This window comes from Juglans regia, chromosome 13 (assembly GCF_001411555.2).
Source record: "Juglans regia cultivar Chandler chromosome 13, Walnut 2.0, whole genome shotgun sequence".
Lineage (NCBI taxonomy): Eukaryota > Viridiplantae > Streptophyta > Magnoliopsida > Fagales > Juglandaceae > Juglans > Juglans regia.
The window spans coordinates 25,419,608-25,442,132 of NC_049913.1; the positions used below are offsets into that span (position 1 = coordinate 25,419,608).

The window sequence follows — 22,525 nt, forward strand, 5'->3', positions numbered from 1 at the left end:
TTGTGCCTTTACGAATCACAGGTAAGACTTAACGAAAATCTCTGCCGAATACGATAATTTTTCCACCAAATGGTAATCTTGAATCAGTTATGTCTCGTAACATTTTATCCAATGCTTGCATACATTCTTTTCTAGACATAAGTGCTTCATCCCATATGATTAGTTTTGCAAGACGTAACAATTTGGCAAGAGCACATTGTTTGCTTACACAACAAGTACTATTTTTGTCAAGATCTAATGGAATTTTGAAGCGTGAATGGGCTGTTCGACCTCCAGGTAAAATAGATGCAGCAACACCGGACGATGCAGTTGCAAGAGCAATTAAGTTTCTTGATCTTACTGTAGCGAGAAGTGCTTTATATAAGAATGTTTTCCCTGTTCCGCCCGGACCATCAATGAAAAATGCAGCAGATTCATTTAGAAGGACTTTCTGCAAAATTGATTCATATGCGTGTTGTTGTTCAGAATTAAGACTCATCGAAGCCATAAGATCTTCTTCTGGTATTAGAACTGCAAATTCATCATTTATTTCTCTAGCTTTAGTTTCGTTCTGATCAAAAGAGACATCATGTTCTATTAAATGAAACATGTTTATGTCTTTTCCCATCGATTCAAGTGTAGAAGAGATGCTTCGTAAGACTTTTGTCCTAATATCTGCTGATGTTGCAACACTTGTTTGGAAATTACTTGACATATCTTATTCAAAATATTCCTAAAGTTCTCTAGGATTTGTTGGATTACAGTATACTAAAATTGTTGCAAATAACCGTCTTAAACTGTGTGGTATTTGGTATAAGGAAGCCTCTTGCATACAATCTTGCAAACTGGTGTCTCTTTGTAACAAACCATGTAATGTAGCTGCTTCACGAAAGGTTGGTGCAGTGACATTGCCAACTGTTTTGATGTGGTCAAATGATAAAGGGCCTCTTATATGATTTAACAATATCCGTAAGTAATACCTTTCACCTTCGAATGGACTTGCTGTAACAATGCGGCCTATAACAGTTTTCTTCTTTCTTGGAGTCCATATTTTGTGTTGCTGGTTCCAAACAAAAGTTTCAGGAAATTCTTTGTACAGTAGTTTTCGTGCATTTTCATTAGCTTGATTTGTTGAAAAGAATTCAGTCAACATTGATTTTGCCGTAAAATCAGATCTCAGAACATTGTTAAGGTTGTCATGTGCATGAAAAGCTACCAGATGTTGATCTTCTAGATGTAGATGTAAACTGTAAACTGATGGATGCATTTCATTAAGAATAAAACCGTATATTCTCCACATAGCTTCTGGTGGAGCAATCCATCTGGCTGATTGAAATTGTTGGATTTCATCTATATCTTGGATGTTTTGTCCAGGAATCAAGTTGAAAGCAACACGATCATGACCTTTATAAATGTACTTATAAAGGTATTTGACTGCTTTGATTGTTGAGCAAATTTCTACATTCAAGTGACAATCAAATTTTGCGAGGAGATATGGATTATGTGGAACAACCCAACGGTTATCTAAATCTTTATCCTCTGACTTTGACAGTCATTCCATTATCACAACGTTTGTACTGTGGGAAACAATCGATTCCAACGGTTGTGTTAGGTACAAAACCTTTTGGAAAGTGGTTTTTACAACTGTCATTTGCTTTCATACACACATTGTTCGGATTCAGTACTCCACAGGGGCCATGCATCATATGTCTTTTTACTGTCTTGTGCAAATGTAGATTTCTTTCTCTGTCAGGTATTTCTGCTGATACAATTTCATCAAAAGATTCTGGAGCATAGATTTTCCAATCTCTTTGTAGTATGATCAAGAAATGTGCATGTGGTAATCCTCTTTTTTGATGTTCAATGACGTATACATATGCTGAAACTTTCCCAAATATCTCCCGTTTGAATAATTCATCCTTCAGTTCTTCTAATTTTGCTCTAAAGATACGTGCAATCAAATCAGGACGATTTTGTGCTTCTTCTTGTGAACCCAATTCATCTAAGATTTCTTTCCAACTTGGGTTGCTTGTCATGGTTAAAAAGATGTCCGGTTTTCCAAAGCGTTGGACTAAAGCCATTGCTTCTATATATATTTTGCGCATATCTCTTGGACCTCCAATAAAAGAAGAAGGCAGAATGATGCGTTTACCAACTTTAGAAGCATTGTTTTGTCCAATTGATAGACTGTCAACTATTCCTTGATATACTTCAGATCGAATCTCTTGTTGCTTATTACGAAAATAATCCAATCTTGACGTCTCAATTTTTACGTACATATCAACAACAAACTGCTGCAGTAAACGGCCCGAGAATAGTAAATTAGATTTTGTATTTTTCCTAATTTGAAGTTTGTAGCAATAGTACTCGCGACATGAGACAACCTGTTGTTTTCTATTTTTTTTCAGCACTGTAAGATAATAAATTTAATAAATTAGAAATATAACATTGTTATATTAGAACAATTAAAAGTTAAAAGAATAATAATTATTTTAACCTTCTTGTTCCTTTATAAGCAGTTGTTCTGCTGATACTGATTGTTGAGGGTCGACTGATGCTCTTGTTACTTGTTGTGGTAGTCTATCACCTTTCTTTATTCTTAATATTCCTTGGTGCCAACCAGTATCACCAAATGGAAATAACAATGGATATTGCAGTGGATCATAACAGCAAAATAGTATTGGACTATATGACTTCCACCTGCATGATTGAATACCACAATATTTCGTCCTTTCAAATGTTCTGAATCATCATCTTCAATCCAAATGACTGCTACTTGAGAAGCTGACGGAGTGTTAAAAACACGCTGATCCAAACCCACATCTGATCTAATATGAATTTTGTGATTTTCTAAATTGGGCAGATCTCCAAGAGTTCGAAAGAATGTTAAGTATGGATTAACATGAAAAATATCCATAAGTTGAGCAACAGTTGATGAATCCAATCTTCCAATGTCATAAACACGATTGTCCAATTCATGTTCGGTATCATAAAAATATAGTTGTAGATATGAATGATGTCCATCCAAAGGAACTAAGTCATTAATGTAATGATAAATTTGACCTTGAGCTCGAAATGTGTAAATACCTCTGTTCCTTCTACACAAATCTCTATCAAATTTAACTCCAAATGATGTGAAAGCAAATTTGTTGTTGTGTGTGCGAACATACGTAAGGAAGTTGGTTGATTCAACTGTGTTAGAAGTAAACAAATGGTAAAGTTGTTCTGGAACATCATTTGTAGTTAAAGAGATTGTTCCATCGACACAACAAAAACCTTTCGTTTCATGTTGAAATCTTTTTGCTTCACAGAATCTACAGAATGGTACTGATGGTAAGAGAGTTGCCTCAAATGACACTGTTTGTAATATTTTCCTATGACCAGCTGATTGTTGATGTTGATTTCCTATGGAGGAAAAATGAATCATAAAAATGAGGTAAATTTTTAAAGTTGCTATAGTTTCCAATGGTGGTATCATTGAATGAAATTGTATATAAGAAAGAAAAAAAATGAAAAGAAATACGATTTAATTTTATACATCTTTCTTATCCCGAAAGAGAGATTTTGTTGACGTAATTTCAACTGTGTTTATTTCCTGATAGAGTGCTCCAGAACTACCAATATTAGAACTATATTCGAATTGTTCAACGGAGGATATATCACTGGTTCCAGCTTCGGCACGAAAAGTGCGTTGTCTTTTTGTACAATATGGCCTGACTTCTTCATTATTGTGTATGGATTCTATATGATCTCCCAACACATTTGTTTCATCGTGAACGATTGGTTGGGAGAAAAATTGTTCTTCATGTTGAGTAGTATCATTCGTAGAATTCCTTTGTTGTAGATATCTTTCTTTCTTTTTTTGTCGTATATGTTCTCTTTCTTCTAAAGAAAGAGCCTCATATAAATTGTTTATCTTAGGATGTTTTGTAGTACCTTGGGAATCATTTTAAACAAGAATCAAAATTATAAGAATTTCAAAGAACTAATTAATCATATAATGATAAATTTGTACTAATTTATTAATATAAGCTTACCACTTTTCATTTATACTTGGAATGAAATAACTCTTGTTGATAACTGGATAAAAGAGAAACTCATAATGATGCAAATTCAAAAACTTTTTTAATCTAAGTATGTATTCCAATAGAATAATACCACATATTGAAAAAGATATATTTATAACATCGTCGGTTACCCTGGTAGTCTTGAAAAAAGACTAAAAAAACTCAATCAACTCAGCAAATTTAACGAAGCTGTAAAAAATGGATAATGAAAATTAGAAATAAACCACTAATAGATATAGAAATTTTATAACTGTTATAGCATGAATTGCAGATGAAGAAAGTAGAAATAAAAAACTTACAATTAAATTAAATATTTAAACAAATAAAAGGAAACAACAAATTTTGAAATTCATGAGAATGTTATATTTTGTTTGCAAGTTTAAAATTTAACGAAGCACGTTTGCCCATTTGTTTAATTAAAAATAATGTATTTAAAAAATAATATTTTTTTTAAAAAAAAATTAATTAGTTAATAATTTAATGTACAGGAAAAGGAAAATAAATTTTAACAAGCATTATTATGATAACAAAGTGTTACAGTAATTTGAATAATATGAAAACTAAAAGATTTTGAATATTTTAACAATAATTTTCTTAGCAAAATATATGAATTGTGTAAAATTCAACCATAATATGCAATGACCTAAGGAGCATTGAAAAAATTCAGAATATTTTATTTTTATATTATTCTCACATTTTTCATTATTAAAGTAAATCTCTTCTATTTTGAAAATTCTAAAGATATTATAATGATAGAAAATCATTTAGATAAAATGATTTTAGTTAATTAAAAATATTATGAGATTTAAATTATATTAAAAACTTTAATTATTTACATGATTTTAATTTTTTTAAATATTTAATAAAATTCTATCATTTATTTTACTGTTTAGAACTGTTTATTACTGTAATTGTTTATTATTGTTCACGAGTAATGTTCAGTACTGTTTATTATTGTATCACATACGATAGCACTGTTAATTACTATTTATACTGGTTAGTAGTATTTATTATAAAAAAATCTTCAAAACCTTCTAACACTCTACACTCTATATTATTTTTAATTTTTATTATTTTTTTATCAAATATTTATTATATGAATAATAAATAGAAAATTTGAAATAATTTAAAAAGAATAAACTCAAAAAAAATTTTAAAAAAAATATTAAAAATTTAAAAAATTTAAAAAAATATAAAATGTAAAATGTGAAAGAAGTTGTGTAGTAAAATTCATTTATTATTGTGGTACTGTTTATTATTGTTGCATATAGCCGAGATAATTTATCATTGAATATTCACAAATTATTATTTTCTTTTATTTTTCAAGCATCTTTTAGAGTATAAGTTTATATACAATTTTATTTTTAATAAGTACATACTCTATTTTATCAAAATCTTTAATTTAAATTTCAATTTTTAAAATTTTTAATATTTCGATAATTGATTCTGTATAATTATATAGGTAAAACTATAAATATTGATATAAGTATTTACATATAGAAATAAATTTGTTGATAAAGTTTTCCTATATAAAAATTCTATATGTAGCCACTTTTATGTTTTATTTGTACATTTTATTAATGTAATTGACTGTGTTACAATTTTTAATATAATTTTTGCTGCTAGTTATATTATCTTGAATACATGAGATTTAAATTTTAAAAATTTATTTTTTAAATTAAATTATGTCATATAATTAATATATAGTGTAAAAACCTTCAAATAATTTTTAAACTAATTCGAAATTATAATTTGAAACAGTTCAAAGTTTATGCAGAATAAATATTGAATAAATGACATTAAATAATTGACTTAAAAAATTCTAAAATCAATGAAGCAAAATAAATTATTTCAGTTATTAATTTACAGTATGAAATTAAAAAGTTAAAGGATCCATACTTTTGATACTTTTATAAGTAGCTTGTTGTTGGGATATCTTGTTTCCACTTTCAACTTCACGGAGTTCAACCTATGTAAAAAATTCAACAATGTAATATTATAGTAAAAACAAAAGTATAGTTGTGAAGAAAAGAAAAAAAAATTAATATTATTGAACATTTTCGGATGGCAAATTGTAGAATAATAGGACCTATAAATAGTTATTCAACGTATTTGACACAATTATTTTTTCGTAAACTCTCTCTCTCTCCTAGGCGATTCCGGAGCACGGCTGGTTCTCCTCCAGCGCTGCCCGGCGCCGCCGAGTCCCGGCTATCGTCACGGCCAACATCGGCGTGTTCTCCTCACGCCGGCGAGCATCCCTGGCAGTTTCAATCTTCCCCACGCGCAGCCATAGATCTCCTCCGTGGAAGGAGAACCGAAATGGGTTTCTTTGTTTTTTTTGAGTTTCCGCCGCCGTACGCCGACACTGACGGTCACGACCACGACGGAGGAGTCCCCCTCAAGGCGGCGACCATCCCAGCCACCTTCGAAGTGGGCCACGCGCAGCCCTTCATCTCCCCCACGGAGACCGAACGGAAATGGATTTCACCCATTTGTTTCACGTTACGCCGCCGTACGTGACCACCGAACCTCACGACCACCACCGAGGAGTCGCCTTCAAGGCGGCGACCATCGCACCCACCTTCGGAGTCCCCCACGCGCAGCTCTCCGTCTCCCCCACAGAAACGCACACGGAGAAAGAAGAAAAAAATATGCGAGAAACAGGAAAAAAAAAAAAAACAAAATGGAGAAGTTAGAGGTGAGATTAGATGAGAAATGCATACCAACGGCTGGAACAAATCTGAAGAGTACGTGAAAATTTTTTCTTCGTTGAGTTGAGTTTGAGAAATGTTCTGTAAATTTGAGATCTAAGTGTAGAGAAGATTAGATATATGTAGAGAAGATTAGATATTTTACATGCTAACTGAACGAGGAAGATGACTAAAATCTGAACTGAATATCAGAATGGAATCGGAAGAAGCAACGAGAAAAAGAAAATGCTGTTACTGTTACTATTCACTACTGTTCATCTTATACACGCTTTTAAGAATAGGAAGATATACTAGCAGTGAATTTACGTGCGATGCACATTTGCCCTGTATTAGATTATTCTAAAATATAAACATCTAGTGTAGAAGAAGAGAATTTAATGATAAGGTCTATGAAGATAATATAACTAATTATTTAAGCAAACTATAATTGTTTAAGGTCTCTAATAATAGATTTAAACAAACTATACGTTTAAGTAAGTCTGGAAAGTGAATATTACATAATTATTTTTTTCGTTACTGAAAGTAAAGTCTAAAACGACTAAATATTATATAATTGTTTCTTTTGTTACTGAAAGTAAAGTCTGAAAGAACTAAATATTATATAAGTGTTTCTTTTGTTACTGAAAGTAAAGTGTCCGGGTTATGGATTCAAAGTGGTGTGTTCTCCTCATTCATAGCATTTATGGAGAGAACATTGAATAGATCCAAACTATGCGGCCAGTTGTGTTACCAAGCTATGTTATTGTCTGTTCCAATATAAACAAAGTAAAATGTTGGGCAGTCCATATGTTATCTGTTGGGCTTATAAATCACCGTCTCCAGCATTTCTATTACTACATGGCTATCACGGGCTTGGGTCAGAACAGGTGTGGAAGGATGGGGACTGACTGTGGCTCAGAAGATTTGGTATTGTGTTGCCCCCGTTGGTGGTCAATACGTTTGGGCACGTTGGATGGTGATACAACGTATAGAAGGATTATACAAAGCTGCCTCATTTGGCAACCTGCTCATATTTCTTTTTACCGGAAGGTATGCTTTAAATTGAATCTTACCGTTTTATTAATTTTACCTATAAAAAAAAAAAATTGAATCAAGTATACAGAAAGTGTTGAAAATTTTGGAATGGTATTATGTAGTTGAAGTAAAATAACTGTACAGGGCAAATGAAATCATTGAGTGGAACATGTTATGCAATAAGAATAAATTATGAGGTTTTTAATTCAAATATAAATAAGAAAAGAAAAAAAATTATTTAGTACTAAAATAGTAGTAAAAGAGGTATAATTACTGAATTATAATTTAAAAATATTTTAATTTTATAATATTTTTTATTCAACTGTTATGTCTTATTTTTTAAAATTTAATAATTATTTAATCCAAAATTACATTTCTATTATTTACAAACTTTCTTATTAATATTCACAAAATTTTTATTTCATTTTATTTTTCAAGCATCTTTTAGAGTATAAGTTTATATATAATATTATTTTTATTGATTATGTACTCTATTTTATCAAATTATTTAATTCAAATTTCAATTTTTAAAATTTTCAATATTTCAATAAATGATTACGTATAATTATATAACTAAACTGTAAATATTGATGTAGTTTTTCAAATGGTAAATGTATTTTGTTTATTTTGGAATTATAAAAGAAACAAACTTATAATTTAGAGTGAATTAAGACAGGTGGAATTAATTAAATAAAATATTGTTAGTGAATGTTTTAAGCAATTTTATTTTATTAAATAAAATATAGTATTATTTTTATATGATTTATCTTAGAATATGTTTAGATGTAAATGTGAGATGAGGTAATTTTTTTTTTTTAAAGATAAATGTAATAGATTCTCTTTTATATAAAAGTTGCTATATTTCTAAAAGACTTTAAATAATCTACAGTGCAAGATTTCAGGAAAAGTCTTCTTAAAATGTAGTATTATTTTTAAATTAATTCGAAATTATAAATTAAAACAGCTCAAAGTTCATGCAAAATAATTATTAAATAAATGACATTAAATAAATGACTTAAAAGGTGCTAAAATCAGAGAAGCAAAAAATATTATTTGAGTTATTAATTCACAATATAGAACTAAAAAGTTAAAGGATTCATACTTTCGACACTTTTTATAATAGCTAGTTGTTGGAATATCTTGTTTCGACTTTCAACTTCACGGAGCTCAACCTATGTAAAAAATTCATCAATGTAATATTCTAGTAAAGATAAAAGCAAAGCTGTAAAAAAAAAAAAAAAGAATTTACTAATATTTAATATTTTTCAGATCAGAAATTGTAAATTACAGGAACATATATATATTTTTTTAAGTAAATTTGTAGGAAAAAAATATTTTTTGCTAATTTTTCTCTCTCTTCTAGCCGATTCTCCCGCACGGCCATTTCTCCTCCAGCGCAGCCCGGCGCCGCCGAGCCCCGGCCATGATCACCGCCACCACCGGCGTGTTCCCCTCACGCCGACGAGCATCGCTGCCACCTCCATCGTTCCCCACGTGCAGCCATGGTTCTCCCCCGCGGAAAGAGAAAGAAAATGGGTTTCTCCCATTTATGTAATCTCGCGCCGCCGTGCGCGGCCACTGAAGCTCACGACCGCCACCGAGGAGTCCCCCTGAAGGCGGCGACCAACCCAGCCACCGTTGAAGTCCCCCACGCGCAGCCCTCCCTCTCCCCTACGGAAATGGAACCGAAATGGGTTTCGACCCATTTGTGCCATCTTACGCCGCCGTACGTGGCCACCGAAGCTCACGACCGCCACCGAGGAGTCCCCCTCAAGGCGGTGACCAACCCAGCCGCCGTGGAAGTCCCCCACGCGCAGCCCTTCCTCTCCCCCACGGAAAGTGAACCGAAATGGGTTTCACCCATTTGTTTCACCGAATCTGTGGCCGTAGGCAGCCACCGAGGCCACCGCAGCTCCACCAGTTGACACCGACGACAACCTCTAGGAGACCCAGCCACCACGAGGTTCTGTTTCCCTCTCCGTCGCACACTGATTTCCACCCAGAAACCCATTTGAGGTGTACAAAGAAAAAAAACATGCGAGAAAAAGAAAAAAAAAAATGCAGAAGGTAGAGATGAGTTTGTAAATCTGTAGAGAATTGCGTACCAACGGCGAGAACAAATCTGAAGAGCACGGGAAATTTTTTTTCTTCCTTGAGTTGAGTTTGTAAATTGTTCTGTAAATGTGAATCTGGAAATGATGAAATCCATCTGTTGTATGTAAAGGTGAGATATTTTATGTGTTGAACGAGAAAATGCTAACTGAACGGAGAAGAGTAAAAATCGAATTGAGAATAAAGGAATTTCACAGAAGGCAACGAGAAGAAGCAAGGAGAAGAAAAGAAAGTGCTGGACGGCACTATTCACTACTGTTCATCTTATACACGCTTTTAAGTATTAGGAAGATATACTAGCGGTTGGGCAATGTGTGAGGCACATTTGCCCGGTTGAAAAATAATTTATTTTATAAAATATAAATATGTTTTGAGTTAAAAAGAAAAAACGTAATCATAAGTAAAATAAGTAATATATAGAAAATTTTTTATGAACTCAATTTCTGCACTTAATAAGTGAAAAGAGATATGGAGAATTTTTGTGATAGTGATAGTACTTCACTGCATAAATCGAAGCAATCCAACCGAAGAAAAAAAAATGAGAAGTGGTAAAATGAAGGGTTGGATTTAAATCTTAAAATTTTTAATGTACCAGCAGCAGCCTCGTCCTTAAAAAAAAAACAAATGTAAACATCATATCCTTAGATATGATTTGGATCGATGTATTAATAGTGGTGACATGGTTTGTGAATAGTAATATATAAAATTATTTGGATTAAGATGTTTTATTTGATTTTAGAAAATGAGAGAAAAAAAGTTAAAATAAAAATATTATAAAAGTTAAAATATTATTGAAATATAATTTTTTAATGTAGTTTTTGTTTTAAAATTTAAAAAATTTATATTTAAGAAAATTGTAATAATTAGATTAACAAATTAAAAAATATTTTATATTTAAATAATATTTTAAAAAATATATAAAAGTTTCTGAAAACCTAAGAATCTATTAATCTCTTCCTCGAACTCAATAATTTTGTTTGGGAAGAGATAGATTGTCAATTCCCTCCTGATCCAATGATGTTGTAAATTTTTTATTTTTTTAAAAATGTTTATGATGATTAAAAAAATACATGAAAAAAAGAAAAGAAAAATAAAAAAATGAAATACATATTCATGACATATTTTCAGGTTGCTTTTTTATTAGTTGTAGCAGTTCTCTTTAGTTAATTAAAAATATTATCATATTTAAATTATGTTAAAACCCTAATTATTTATATAGTTATACTTTTTTAAAAATATTTAACAAAATTTCATTATTTATTTAATGATGAAATATTAATATTTTATAAATGGCTTGGTTATTTTGAAATTAGTGGTACTTGTGTAAAATCCTGTATGGCGTAAGATTTTCTAATTGATAAAAAAAAGCACATTTGCCATATCTGTCAAATTGAAGAAAAAAATAAAGTATAATTTCAAATATTAAAATAGTATAATGTATAAGAATAAAATTATTATTTATTTATATTCATTATTTATTATGAAATTTAAATTATATTAAAAATTCAAATTAATTAGATAATTTTTTTCTCTTAAAAATGTATTGAAAAATTTCATCATTTATTTAATGATAAAAAATTAATATTTTATAAATTAAAGTTGATTTTTAGTGTATGATATAATAAACAGTAATATGATATGTGAAAAAAACATGCGAAGAAAAAAAAATAGCTTCTTTATTAATCATTTAAAACTCAAAAATCAATATTTTTTCCACTTTTTCTTTCTTCCTCTCTCTCATTCCCTACGCATGATTGCGGTATTATGTCGCACATTGGCATTCACACGGACAAAAAAAAAAAAATTATATTATATTAAAAATTCAAATTAATTAGATAGTTTTTTTCTCTTAAAAATGTACAGTAAAATTTCATCATTTATTTAATAATAAAAAATTAGTATTTTATAAATTAAATTTGATTTTTAATGTATGATATAATAAACAGTAATAGGATATGCGAAAAAAATATGTAAAAAAAAAAAAACAGCTTCTTTATTGATCATTTAAAACTCAAAAATTAATATTTTTTTCACTTTTGCTTTCTTCCTCTCTCTCATTCCCTACGCACGATTGTGGTATTACGTCGCACATTGGCATTCACACGGATAAACCCTAAAAAAAAAAAAAAAAAAAAACTATTTACTGTTCATAATTACTGTTTATGAACAGTAACATTAATAGTAAAAGATATGCAAAAAAAACTATTCGAAAAAAAAAGAGGCGTCTTTACTGTTTATTACTGTTGATGAACAATAATGAACAGTAACTGTTTAGGCTCTTTTAAGTAATAGGCAGATATATACTAGCAGTAGGCAACATCCAAGAACGTTTGCCTAATTTTCTTTTTTATCTTTTTTTATCTAGTGATTGAGGAAAGATTTTTTTCATGATGTTGTAAATTTTTTATTTTTTTAAAAATATTTATGATGATTAAAAAAATACATGAAAAAAAAGAAAAGAAAAATAAAAAAGTGAAATACACATTCAGGACATATTTTCAGGCTACTTCTTCGTTGTAGCAGTTCTTTTTAGTTAATTAAGAATATTATTATATTTAAATTATGTTAAAACTCTAATTATTTATATAATCATACTTTTTAAAAATATTTAACAAAATTTCATCATTTATTTAATAATGAAATATTAGTATTTTATACATTAAATTTGATAATTTATTTATGATATGATATTTGTATGTTAATTATCTATTTTAAATTAATTTAAATCAGTCTTTAAATTTTTACCATTTGATCAAATTTAAATCCTAGAATGTGCATGGTTACATTGAAATTAGTGATACTTGTGTAAAATCATATATGGCGTAAGATTTTTTAATTGATAAAAAAAAGCACGTTTGCCACATTTGTCAAATTGAAGAAAAAAATAAAATATAATTTCAAATATTAAAATAGTCTAATGTATAAGAATAAAATTATTATTTATTTATGTTCATCATTTATTATGAAATTTAAATTATATTAAAAATTCAAATTAATTAGGTAGTTTTTTTCTCTTAAAAAAGTACAATAAAATTTTATCATTTATTTAATGATGAAAAATTAGTATTTTATAAATTAAAGTTGATTTTTAGTATATGATATAATATTATTCTTTTAAAAATATTCAGTAAAACTTTTTCTTTTATTTAATGATGAAAAATTAGTATTTTATAAATTGAAGTTAATTTTAAGTGTATGATATAATATTTAAATTTTAATTATCTATTTTATGTTAGTTTAAATCAATATTTAAACTTCTACCGTTAGATTAAATCTGAAGATTAAAGATGAAGGATTGGAATTTAAAACCTAAAAACCAGAATTTTTTCCTACTTTTCCTTTCTCCCTCTCTCTCATTCCTCACGCACGATTGTGGTATTACGTCGCACATTGGCATTCACACGGATAAACCTTAAAAGAAACAGAAGAAAAAAAAAAAAAAAACAAAAAAACTATTTACTGTTCATAATTACTGTTTATGAACAGTAACATTAACAGTAAAAGATATGCGAAAAAAACCATTCAAAAAAAAAGAAAAGATGCGTCTTTACTGTTTATTAGTGTTGATGAACAGTAATAAACAGTAACTATTTAGGCTCTTTTAAGTAATAGGAAGATATATACTAGCAGTAGGCAACGTCCAAGAACGTTTGCCTAATTTTCTTTTTTATTTTTTTTTATCTAGTGATCGAGGGAATATTTTTTTAATGATATTGTAAATTTTTTATTTTTTTAAAAATATTTATGATGATTAAAAAAATACATGAAAAAATAGAAAATAAAAATAAAAAAATGAAATATACATTCATGACATATTTTCGGACTACTTTTTCGTTAATTGTAGTAGTTCTTTTTAGTTAATTAAGAATATTATCATATTTAAATTATGTTAAAACTCTAATTATTTATATAGTTATACTTTTTTAAAAATATTTAACAAAATTTGATCATTTATTTAATGATGAAATATTAATATTTTATAAATTAAATTTGATAATTTATTTATGATATGATATTTATATGTTAATTATCTATTTTAAATTAATTTAAATCAGTATTTAAATTTTTACCATTTGATCAAACTTGGTTATTTTGAAATTAGTGGTACTTGTGTAAAATCCTGTATGGCGTAAGATTTTCTAATTGATAAAAAAAAAGCATGTTTGCCACATCTGTCAAATTGAAGAAAAAAATAAAGTGTAATTTCGAATATTAAAATAGTCTAATGTATAAGAATAAAATTATTATTTATTTATGTTCATCATTTATTATGAAATTTAAATTATATTAAAAATTCAAATTAATTAGATAGTTTTTTTCTCTTAACAATGTATAGTTAAATTTCATCATTTATTTAATGATAAAAAATTAGTATTTTATAAATTAAAGTTGATTTTTAATGTATGATATAATAAACAGTAATAAGATATGCGAAAAAAACATGCAAAGAAAAAAAAACAGCTTCTTTCTTATTCATTTAAAACTCAAAAATCAACATTTTTTTTCCACTTTTTCTTTCTTCCTCTCTCTCATTCCCTACGCACGATTGCGGTATTACGCCGCACATTGGCATTCACACGGACACAAAAAAAAAAAAAAAAACTCTTTACGATTCATTACTGTTTATCATATTATTGATGAATAGTAATAGGATATGAAAAAAAAAAACTGATTTACTGTTCATTATTGTTGATGAACAGTAATGAACAGTATACTTATAGATGCTTTTAAGTAATATAGGCAGATATACTAGCGGTAAAGTTACGTGCGTGGCACGTTTGCCCTGTATTTAATTGTTCTAAAATATAAACATATAGTGTAGAAGAAGATAATTTAATGATAAGGTCTATGAGAATAATATGGATTATTCTAATTAGAAACTACTAATTTAAATAGTAATAAGTTTAAACAAACTATAGGTTCAAGTAAGTTTGGAAGACAAACTAATTCAAATTACAGTTTGTTTTTTAAACGACTAAATATTACATAATTGTTTTTTTTGTTACTGAAAGTAAAGTTTGGAGGCTATGTATTGAGGTAATATTTATGGTTATGTCATATATCGACGTTTGCTCCATTTTGCTAAGTTGGAATTGAAACAGATTGTAAAAATTTTGAAGTCAAGGTGTTAGGTGAAGTGGTGGATTATGCATTAATTTTACTACTTTTTTATTTTTGTTGATAAAGAATTTTACTACTCTTTTTGGAAATTGTGATTCTTAGTAAGATGTCTTTTACTAGTTTGGTTCATAACCCATTCTTTGAACGATCAATCAGTGATTTATAAAGAAAAATTATTATTGAAGTCTGTTGATCAATTGTTGGAATATTTTTAAATGCCGTCAAAGCTATATATTATTACCAGCGTAAAATTGATCAATTATAGGCCTTTTTTTAAACAATATAAACGCCGAAAAACTTAATAATTTACCGGCGTAAAATTGATCAATTGTCGGCGTTTTGTTAAACACCGAAAAAGCTATATATTATTTCTGATGTAACAATATAAACGCCAGAAAACTAAATAATTTACCGGTGTAAATTTGATCACTTTTCGGCGTTTTTTTAAATGCCGCCAAAGCTATATTATTACCGGCGTAAAAATATAAATGCCGGGAAACCACTAATTTATCGGCGTAAAATTGATATATTTTCGACGTTTTTGTAAACGCCGCCGAAGCTATATATTATTACCGGCGTAAAAATATAAACGCCGATAAATTCAATTATTTACCGGCGTAAACAATAAGCGCCGGCAATATTATATTTTTACCGGCGCATAAACAACCGCCGGTAATCTAAACGCCGGCAATTCTTACTTTTTTTGTAGTGGGTGGTGTGTTCTCCTCATTCACAGCATCTATGGAGAGAACACTTAAGTTTTTGTGACGCTATTTTTAGAGTTGATCTAAATCTGCACCCAATTGTATGATCTATTTTTTGCTTGAACATAATTTTGCAATATTTTGGATATGAGAATAACTTCACACCTGTGAGACCTACAAACTGAGTTTAACGGAAACCAATAACCCACTGACACCTATTGGAGCTCATGAACTAATACCGCACCGTAAACAGCAGATTACTCTTCCCCACGTGCCTTTCGACTCTGAGGAAGCCCTCTCTCTGCTCTCTCACTCTGTCGAAGGAAGCCCTCGCTCTACTCTCTCACTCTGTCGAAGGAGAAACAAGTCGCCACTCTCCGAATCGAGATCTCCACAATAACAGCCGAAGAATCTGCTTGTTCTCTCTCTGCGATCTCTCTCTGTGTTTTATTAGTTCATCATCGAAAGTGCTCCCTCTTGATTTTGCTCTCTCTCTCTCTCTCTCCATCTCCAAAAGTGCCATCCGAAAGGCATGGTCCTCAAAATCTGTGGAGTCTCTCACTTCCCTCCATATCAAATCTCCGAAAGAAAGCCACCAAGCCCTCACTGAAGAACGTAGAAGCCACCCAGATTCTCGAGATACAGAAACCCAAACTTTGGGTCACGGTGAGTCTCTCGATCCGAAAACAAAACTCAGATTTTTTGGTAATTATATTTTAGATTTTGTTGTTCATGTTTTCTCATGATTTTATTTTTCTGAAATTCCTAATTTTTGAAATTTTAATTTTGTAGGATTTTACATTGCTTGCTTGAAAAAACTTCAAAACCCTAACCCTCCCTCGACTGCACTGAATAATGAAGGTACGTAGCTGGAATCAAGTGCTTTAGTTGGATAGATTTTGATATTAGATTTGGATAGAAATTTAGTTGGATAGATTTTGATGGTAGATTTGGATAGAAATATGAGTTGGATAGAACCCCTACTATTCAGTGAGAATGAAGGTACCGTTGTGCAATATTTTGAAGCAAATTCCGATAGAAACTGAGTTTGCATATTTCTATATACAGAATATTTAAGAGTATATATGTTGGTGAAACTGAGTTTAAATGTTGGTGAATAAATATTTAAGAGTATATATGTTGGTGAAACTGAGTTTAAATGTTGGTGAAATTGTGATAGAAAATGAGTTTAAATGTTGGTGAAATTGTGATAGAAACTGAGTTTGTATGATAGAAACTGAGTTTAAATGTTGGTGAATAAATATTTAAGAGTATATATGTTGGTGAAACTGAGTTTAAATGTTGGTGAAATTGTGATAGAAACTGAGTTTAAATGTTGGTGAAATTGTGATAGAAACTGAGTTTGTATGATAGAAACTGAGTTTAAATGTTGGTGAATAAATATTTAAGAGTATATATGTTGGTGAAACTGAGTTTAAATGTTGGTGAAATTGTGATAGAAACTGAGTTTGTATGATAGAAACTGAGTTTAAATGTTGTGAATAAATATTTAAGAGTATATATGTTGGTGAAACTGAGTTTAAATGTTGGTGAATAAATATTTAAGAGTATATATGTTGGTGAAACTGAGTTTAAATGTTGGTGAAATTGTGATAGAAACTGAGTTTAAATGTTGGTGAAATTGTGATAGAAACTGAGTTTGTATGATAGAAACTGAGTTTAAATGTTGGTGAATAAATATTTAAGAGTATATATGTTGGTGAAACTGAGTTTAAATGTTGGTGAATAAATATTTAAGAGTATATATGTTGGTGAAACTGAGTTTAAATGTTAGTGAAATTGTGATAGAAACTGAGTTTGTATGATAGAAACTGAGTTTAAATGGATTTAAGTTTAATATCTCACAAACCTCAGAAAATTTGAGAGCATGTCCTGACTAGCAATCACATAGGATATGCTTCGTCCAATTATTCAATTCAAATATGATTTTATCAATGGCATCCCGAGTTTTAATCCATAGTTTCCAGCTGCCAGTGGAGAGATAAATTTCGAGTTGCCTATATACCAAGCTTCTTATAGCACAGCAACTCATACCCCAATTTTGAATCTCTTTGGCAGTGAAATCATCATCTCATATTCAACACAAAAAAGTCTGTCAACGATGCCCTTCCTGCCCAATTTATATTCTGCTACAAACCGATCTTACACTGATGATACTCTGTAATATATTCTGCTACAGTACGTGCTTGAGATTTTGTATGTAATATAAGGATACAAAATATTGCATCTTAGAAAATTAGTACAATGATGATACTCTGTAATATAATCAAGACTGTGTTATTAATTGTTTTTTGAGCTCGTTGTTCTTGCCTTTCAAGTTTAATAGCAGTTCTAGTTCAAGTTCTTCGACTACAAGAAGAATGGATGAAGGTTGGTTGGAGAGACCACTTTGTCACTGTGGTCTCCCATCAAAGTTAAGGATTTCTGCGAAAGATACTACTTTTGGTAAACGGTTTTTCAATTGTCCAAAATATAAGATGGACAAACAATGCGGATTTTTTCAATGGCTTGATTTTGAAATGGAACAAAACAGTTGTTGCAAAATGACATTGGAGTTAGCTCAGAGAAGGAACGACAGAATCAATCAAGAACATAGGATCGCTGAAGAAAAAAAATTCAATGCTATGGAAAAGAAGTACAATGAAACATTAAAATTTTTATTATTGTCATGGCTTTGTATTGTTTTGCTTTGTGTTGTAATTGCTTTAACTTTTGAACGGTAATCATGTATTAAGGATTATTAACTTGTGTTGTAATTGTTGTAAAGTTTTATTAATTTGTAACTTGTAACTTTCAATGCAACGACCAGTTTGGACCGACTAAGATACTACTTATAATACCAGTTTGGACCGTCCAGACACTAGCATTAATTTGTAACTTTCAATAACTTTCAATGCATTCAGTGTTAAAAGGGGCCCAAAGAAGAAAGATAAGTAATACCAGTGAGCCAAGACCGAAAATAATACATATATATATTGTTCAACTAAAACAATATATATATATATATATATATACATGTTTACATAACTTTGAGAATATTTAAAAATAACTTTGATACCTGCTATTGATCAAAGACCGAAAATAATACATTTAAAAAGAAAGAAACATATTTTTAGGCACAATAAGCTATATCGGTTCTTTCCAAAACAAACTAGTATCATGTCCTTGGATAATTAACAGTGATACAAGTTTGCCAAAACAAACTAAATCGTTCTTTCCAAACCATGAAACCCAACACACTTCAAACTAATTCAATACATGCAATTGAAACCCAACACACTTCAAACTACAGGAGTATTATGCAATATTTGGGAGTCTCCTATGAAAAAATTCAGATAAAATAACACATCATTAACGGATTGATATGTAAGTCCAACAGCAGCAACAGCAACACTGGCCAATAAGCCACCACCAGTGGTTGAATTTCCAGAGGAATGGGGTTGGTGAATCGATATCTTTCCATAGCCTGTGACATAATAAAAAATAAAATAAAAAGTCAGTTTTGCACGTAATTAGAGTAGCATGTACCATACAAAGAAGTTGCACGCCCAAGTTTAACACCTACCTCATGTTTCCCTTTCAAGATCCACCCTTTGTGACATGTTGTGCAATGTCGTAATTCCAGCATCCCTACATGAAAGATAAAAAATTTGATAAAAATGAAGTTATTAAATTAAAACACAAGAAAAAAAGGATCTGTTGTACTATACCCCAACGAAGGACAATTGTTCTTGGTATGACCCTCAATCTTACAAATGCTACAACGCCTTTTCTTAACTAATGCTGTCTCTCTCGGATTGTTTGCTCGCAAAGATTTTAGTCTTCCTTTCGTTGGCACCCGTTGAGGATCTTGTAAAGTTTGTGAGAAATTTGATATTACTTGTGATCTTAATGCAGGGGATTCATTACATGACATGTCTCCGGCTTCTAGATTTTGTTCTCCCATGGTATCCATCAAAAGCAACTCCTTGTGTACCTTGTCCAAGGCAAGAGAAAGATGTTCCATTTGAAACCTTGATTGTGAGCCAAGTTCTGCAATGTCATAAAACTGCATCATCAAATGACTTTTTCGCATTATCTGATCTTCTCCATTTGAAATATGGCCCTCATAATTTGATATTTCACGGATAGCTCGACTCTTAGCGTTTATGGTCCATCTTTCAAGAACATAGTTAGGTGGCAAACAATCTAAATTTGATTTCTTCATGAAGACACATAGGATATGCCTACAAAGAATACCCAGAAACTCAAACATATGACATATACATATTGCTGTTGATGATCTACAGTCCACACTCACATAATAAATACGTTTGTCATTGCCCTTAGGTGCCACCTCATACATCTTACTTTCACCCTCAGTCTGAACTTTTGTTGCTTTGTACCGTTGGCAATTGAATAGCTCAGCTTGAAAGATACTGAAGGACTTCCTTGTATACACTTTGACTGCTTCTTCTTCAATTCCCCAACATGTTTTCAAAACCGGCCTACTCGATTTTGTTCTTACATCCTTCTCTTTCTCCTTAAAATAGCGTGCATCTAATGCTTTCTCGTACTGATGCACAAAGTCACTCACCATCGTGCTTGATCGCACGTAATCCTTGAAAAATTTATTCATGCTCTCGCTCCTTTGTGTGGTTGACATACCGGCACAAAATGTGGTTCGCAAATAAGCTGGAACCCACTTCTCTCGTCGGTTGTAAAGATTTTGCAGCCAATCATTACCTACTAGACCATACTTCACTAGTATGGTAACCCATTCCTCCTCAAACTCATCAACTGTTATTGTATCATGGATACAATGATGGAACTCTTTTTGAAAGTCTGGAAACTTGTTATAGACTTGTGCCAAATGTTCTGGAAATTTTTGTAAAATATGCCACAAGCATAACCGGTGAGTTGTATTTGGGAGTACCTCTGCAATGGCCTTAGCCATAGCTTTGTCATCATCAGTAATAATAGTTGAAGGGGCACGCCCAAGCATTGCTTCTTGCTATGTTCTTAGCAACCAAACATATGATTCAGCTGTCTCATTGACTAATAACGCACAACCAAACATTATGGTTTGGTGATGATGATTAACTCCTGAGAACGGCACAAATAGCATCTTATAAATATTTGTCAAGTACGTCGCATCAAACGTGACAACATCTCCAAAATATTGATATGCAGACCTTGATCTTACATCTGCCCAAAAACAGCTTCCCATACACCCATTCTCATCAACCTGCATAGAGTACACAAACCCAGGTTCTTTACACTGTCGATCAAGAAAGTATGCATACAACCTCTGTGCATCTCCCTCTTCAAACAACTTTATTCTTTTATTTCCCAAAAAATTTTCTACATCCTTTCCAATACAACCAATTTTAAAATCACCACCTGCTTCTTTGCTTAATACCGACATTATCTTCCTTGTCGGTACACCAGACTCATTCAAAGTGAGAATGAGATTTTTTTGCACACGTGTCACTCCTCTATGTCCACGAAGCATACTCGTACTTCTTGGTGTGAGTAGCTCATGATTGTGTTCAGGCACGAATTTGCATACTTTCCACCGATCACCATCCTTTTTTATACACATAGTAGTTTTACACCCAATCTTTGTTTCAGCAGTTTCGGGAATTTGTCTTTCTTTTTGTTTGAGACTTTCACGCCTAAATCCCTCCCTTGTACAAACATAGTGAACTCCAATTAATTTTTTTCCCCCCTCGATAATTGCGTATGGTTGGTCCTCATTGCAAAACCTTTTCGTCTTGCATACGCCTTGTAAAATGCTTGAGCGTCCTCAACTTCATCAAATTCTTTCCCAATGAACGGTTCTAAAACTCCACTACTAGAAGTGGAAATGAAATTGACTCCATCTCCATCTCCATCTCCATTTTCCACATTCACTCTATTATCATCAAGGTCTCCCAAATTCACACAATCTCCCACATTCACATTACATTGATCTTCTACAGTTTCATCTTCAATAGTTTCATATACACCCTGTGGACAATTTGTACTCGTAAGTATTTCAACATCATCACTATCCGAACTCCACCCAAAATCCTTCATACCAACATAAAACAATATCATCAGTATAGAATTCAATCACTAAAAAATTTCCAATATTATCAAATTACAATTCAACTATACAAATTCACATAATTGCCTTAGAAAAAAAATGCACAACCAAAACAAGCATTACCAACACACTAAGTCTGCACAAATCAACTTACTTATCTCAAGTTTTCTACTATTAGTTTGGAAAATGACATGCAATTGTAAAGAAACACTGACATGTGAAATGCAATTGCAAAAAAATACTGACCATGTGAATTGCTTGTTTTGTGCAGACAGTGAGAAATTAACACCGAAATGTCCTGAAAATCCTACAACAAAACAAAACACACACTATTAGAATTTAGGGATTACAAATAAAACATTCTGGATTAAAAATAAAAAATAAAAAAAAAAAAGGGAAAAAACAGTACCTTTCGGAGTGCTACAGTGTGAGTGTTTTCTTGAGGGAGATCGATGGATCGGAGTGACTCGAAGGAGCGAGAGGGAAGGAGAGAGAGAACCGACCGAGGGAGAGAAGAAATTACCGTGCGAGATCGAAGGAGAGAGAGGGAAGAAGAGAGAGAGAGAGTCGCGCGATTTTGTTGTTGAGAGAGAGTTGATTTCGGGTTCAGTCGATCGAATGAGAGAGGGAGTGTCGATCGAAGGAGAGAGGGATAGTTGATCGAAGGAGAGAAGAAAATACCGAAGGAGAGAGAAAATCAGATTCAGAGGAGAGAGAGAGAGC

General features: G+C 30.9%; 2 protein-coding genes across 2 annotated transcripts; both read right to left on the reverse strand.

Annotated features, from left to right (window-relative positions):
• Nucleotides 1-712: 712 nt before the first annotated feature.
• Nucleotides 713-2,060, reverse strand: LOC108991500. The gene is made up of 2 exons (XM_035684369.1): nucleotides 1,698-2,060; nucleotides 713-1,522 (listed from the first exon to the last, which is right to left on the reverse strand). Exons 1-2 carry the CDS (start codon nucleotides 2,058-2,060, stop codon nucleotides 713-715), a joined length of 1,173 nt encoding a protein of 390 aa, XP_035540262.1.
• Nucleotides 2,061-19,013: 16,953 nt separating this feature from the next.
• LOC108991505 (protein FAR1-RELATED SEQUENCE 5-like) lies at nucleotides 19,014-20,716 on the reverse strand. The gene is made up of 3 exons (XM_018965777.2): nucleotides 20,076-20,716; nucleotides 19,642-19,958; nucleotides 19,014-19,198 (listed from the first exon to the last, which is right to left on the reverse strand). The coding sequence occupies exons 1-3, from the start codon at nucleotides 20,714-20,716 to the stop codon at nucleotides 19,014-19,016; spliced, it is 1,143 nt and encodes a 380-aa protein (XP_018821322.2).
• Between the last annotated feature and the right edge of the window lie 1,809 nt (nucleotides 20,717-22,525).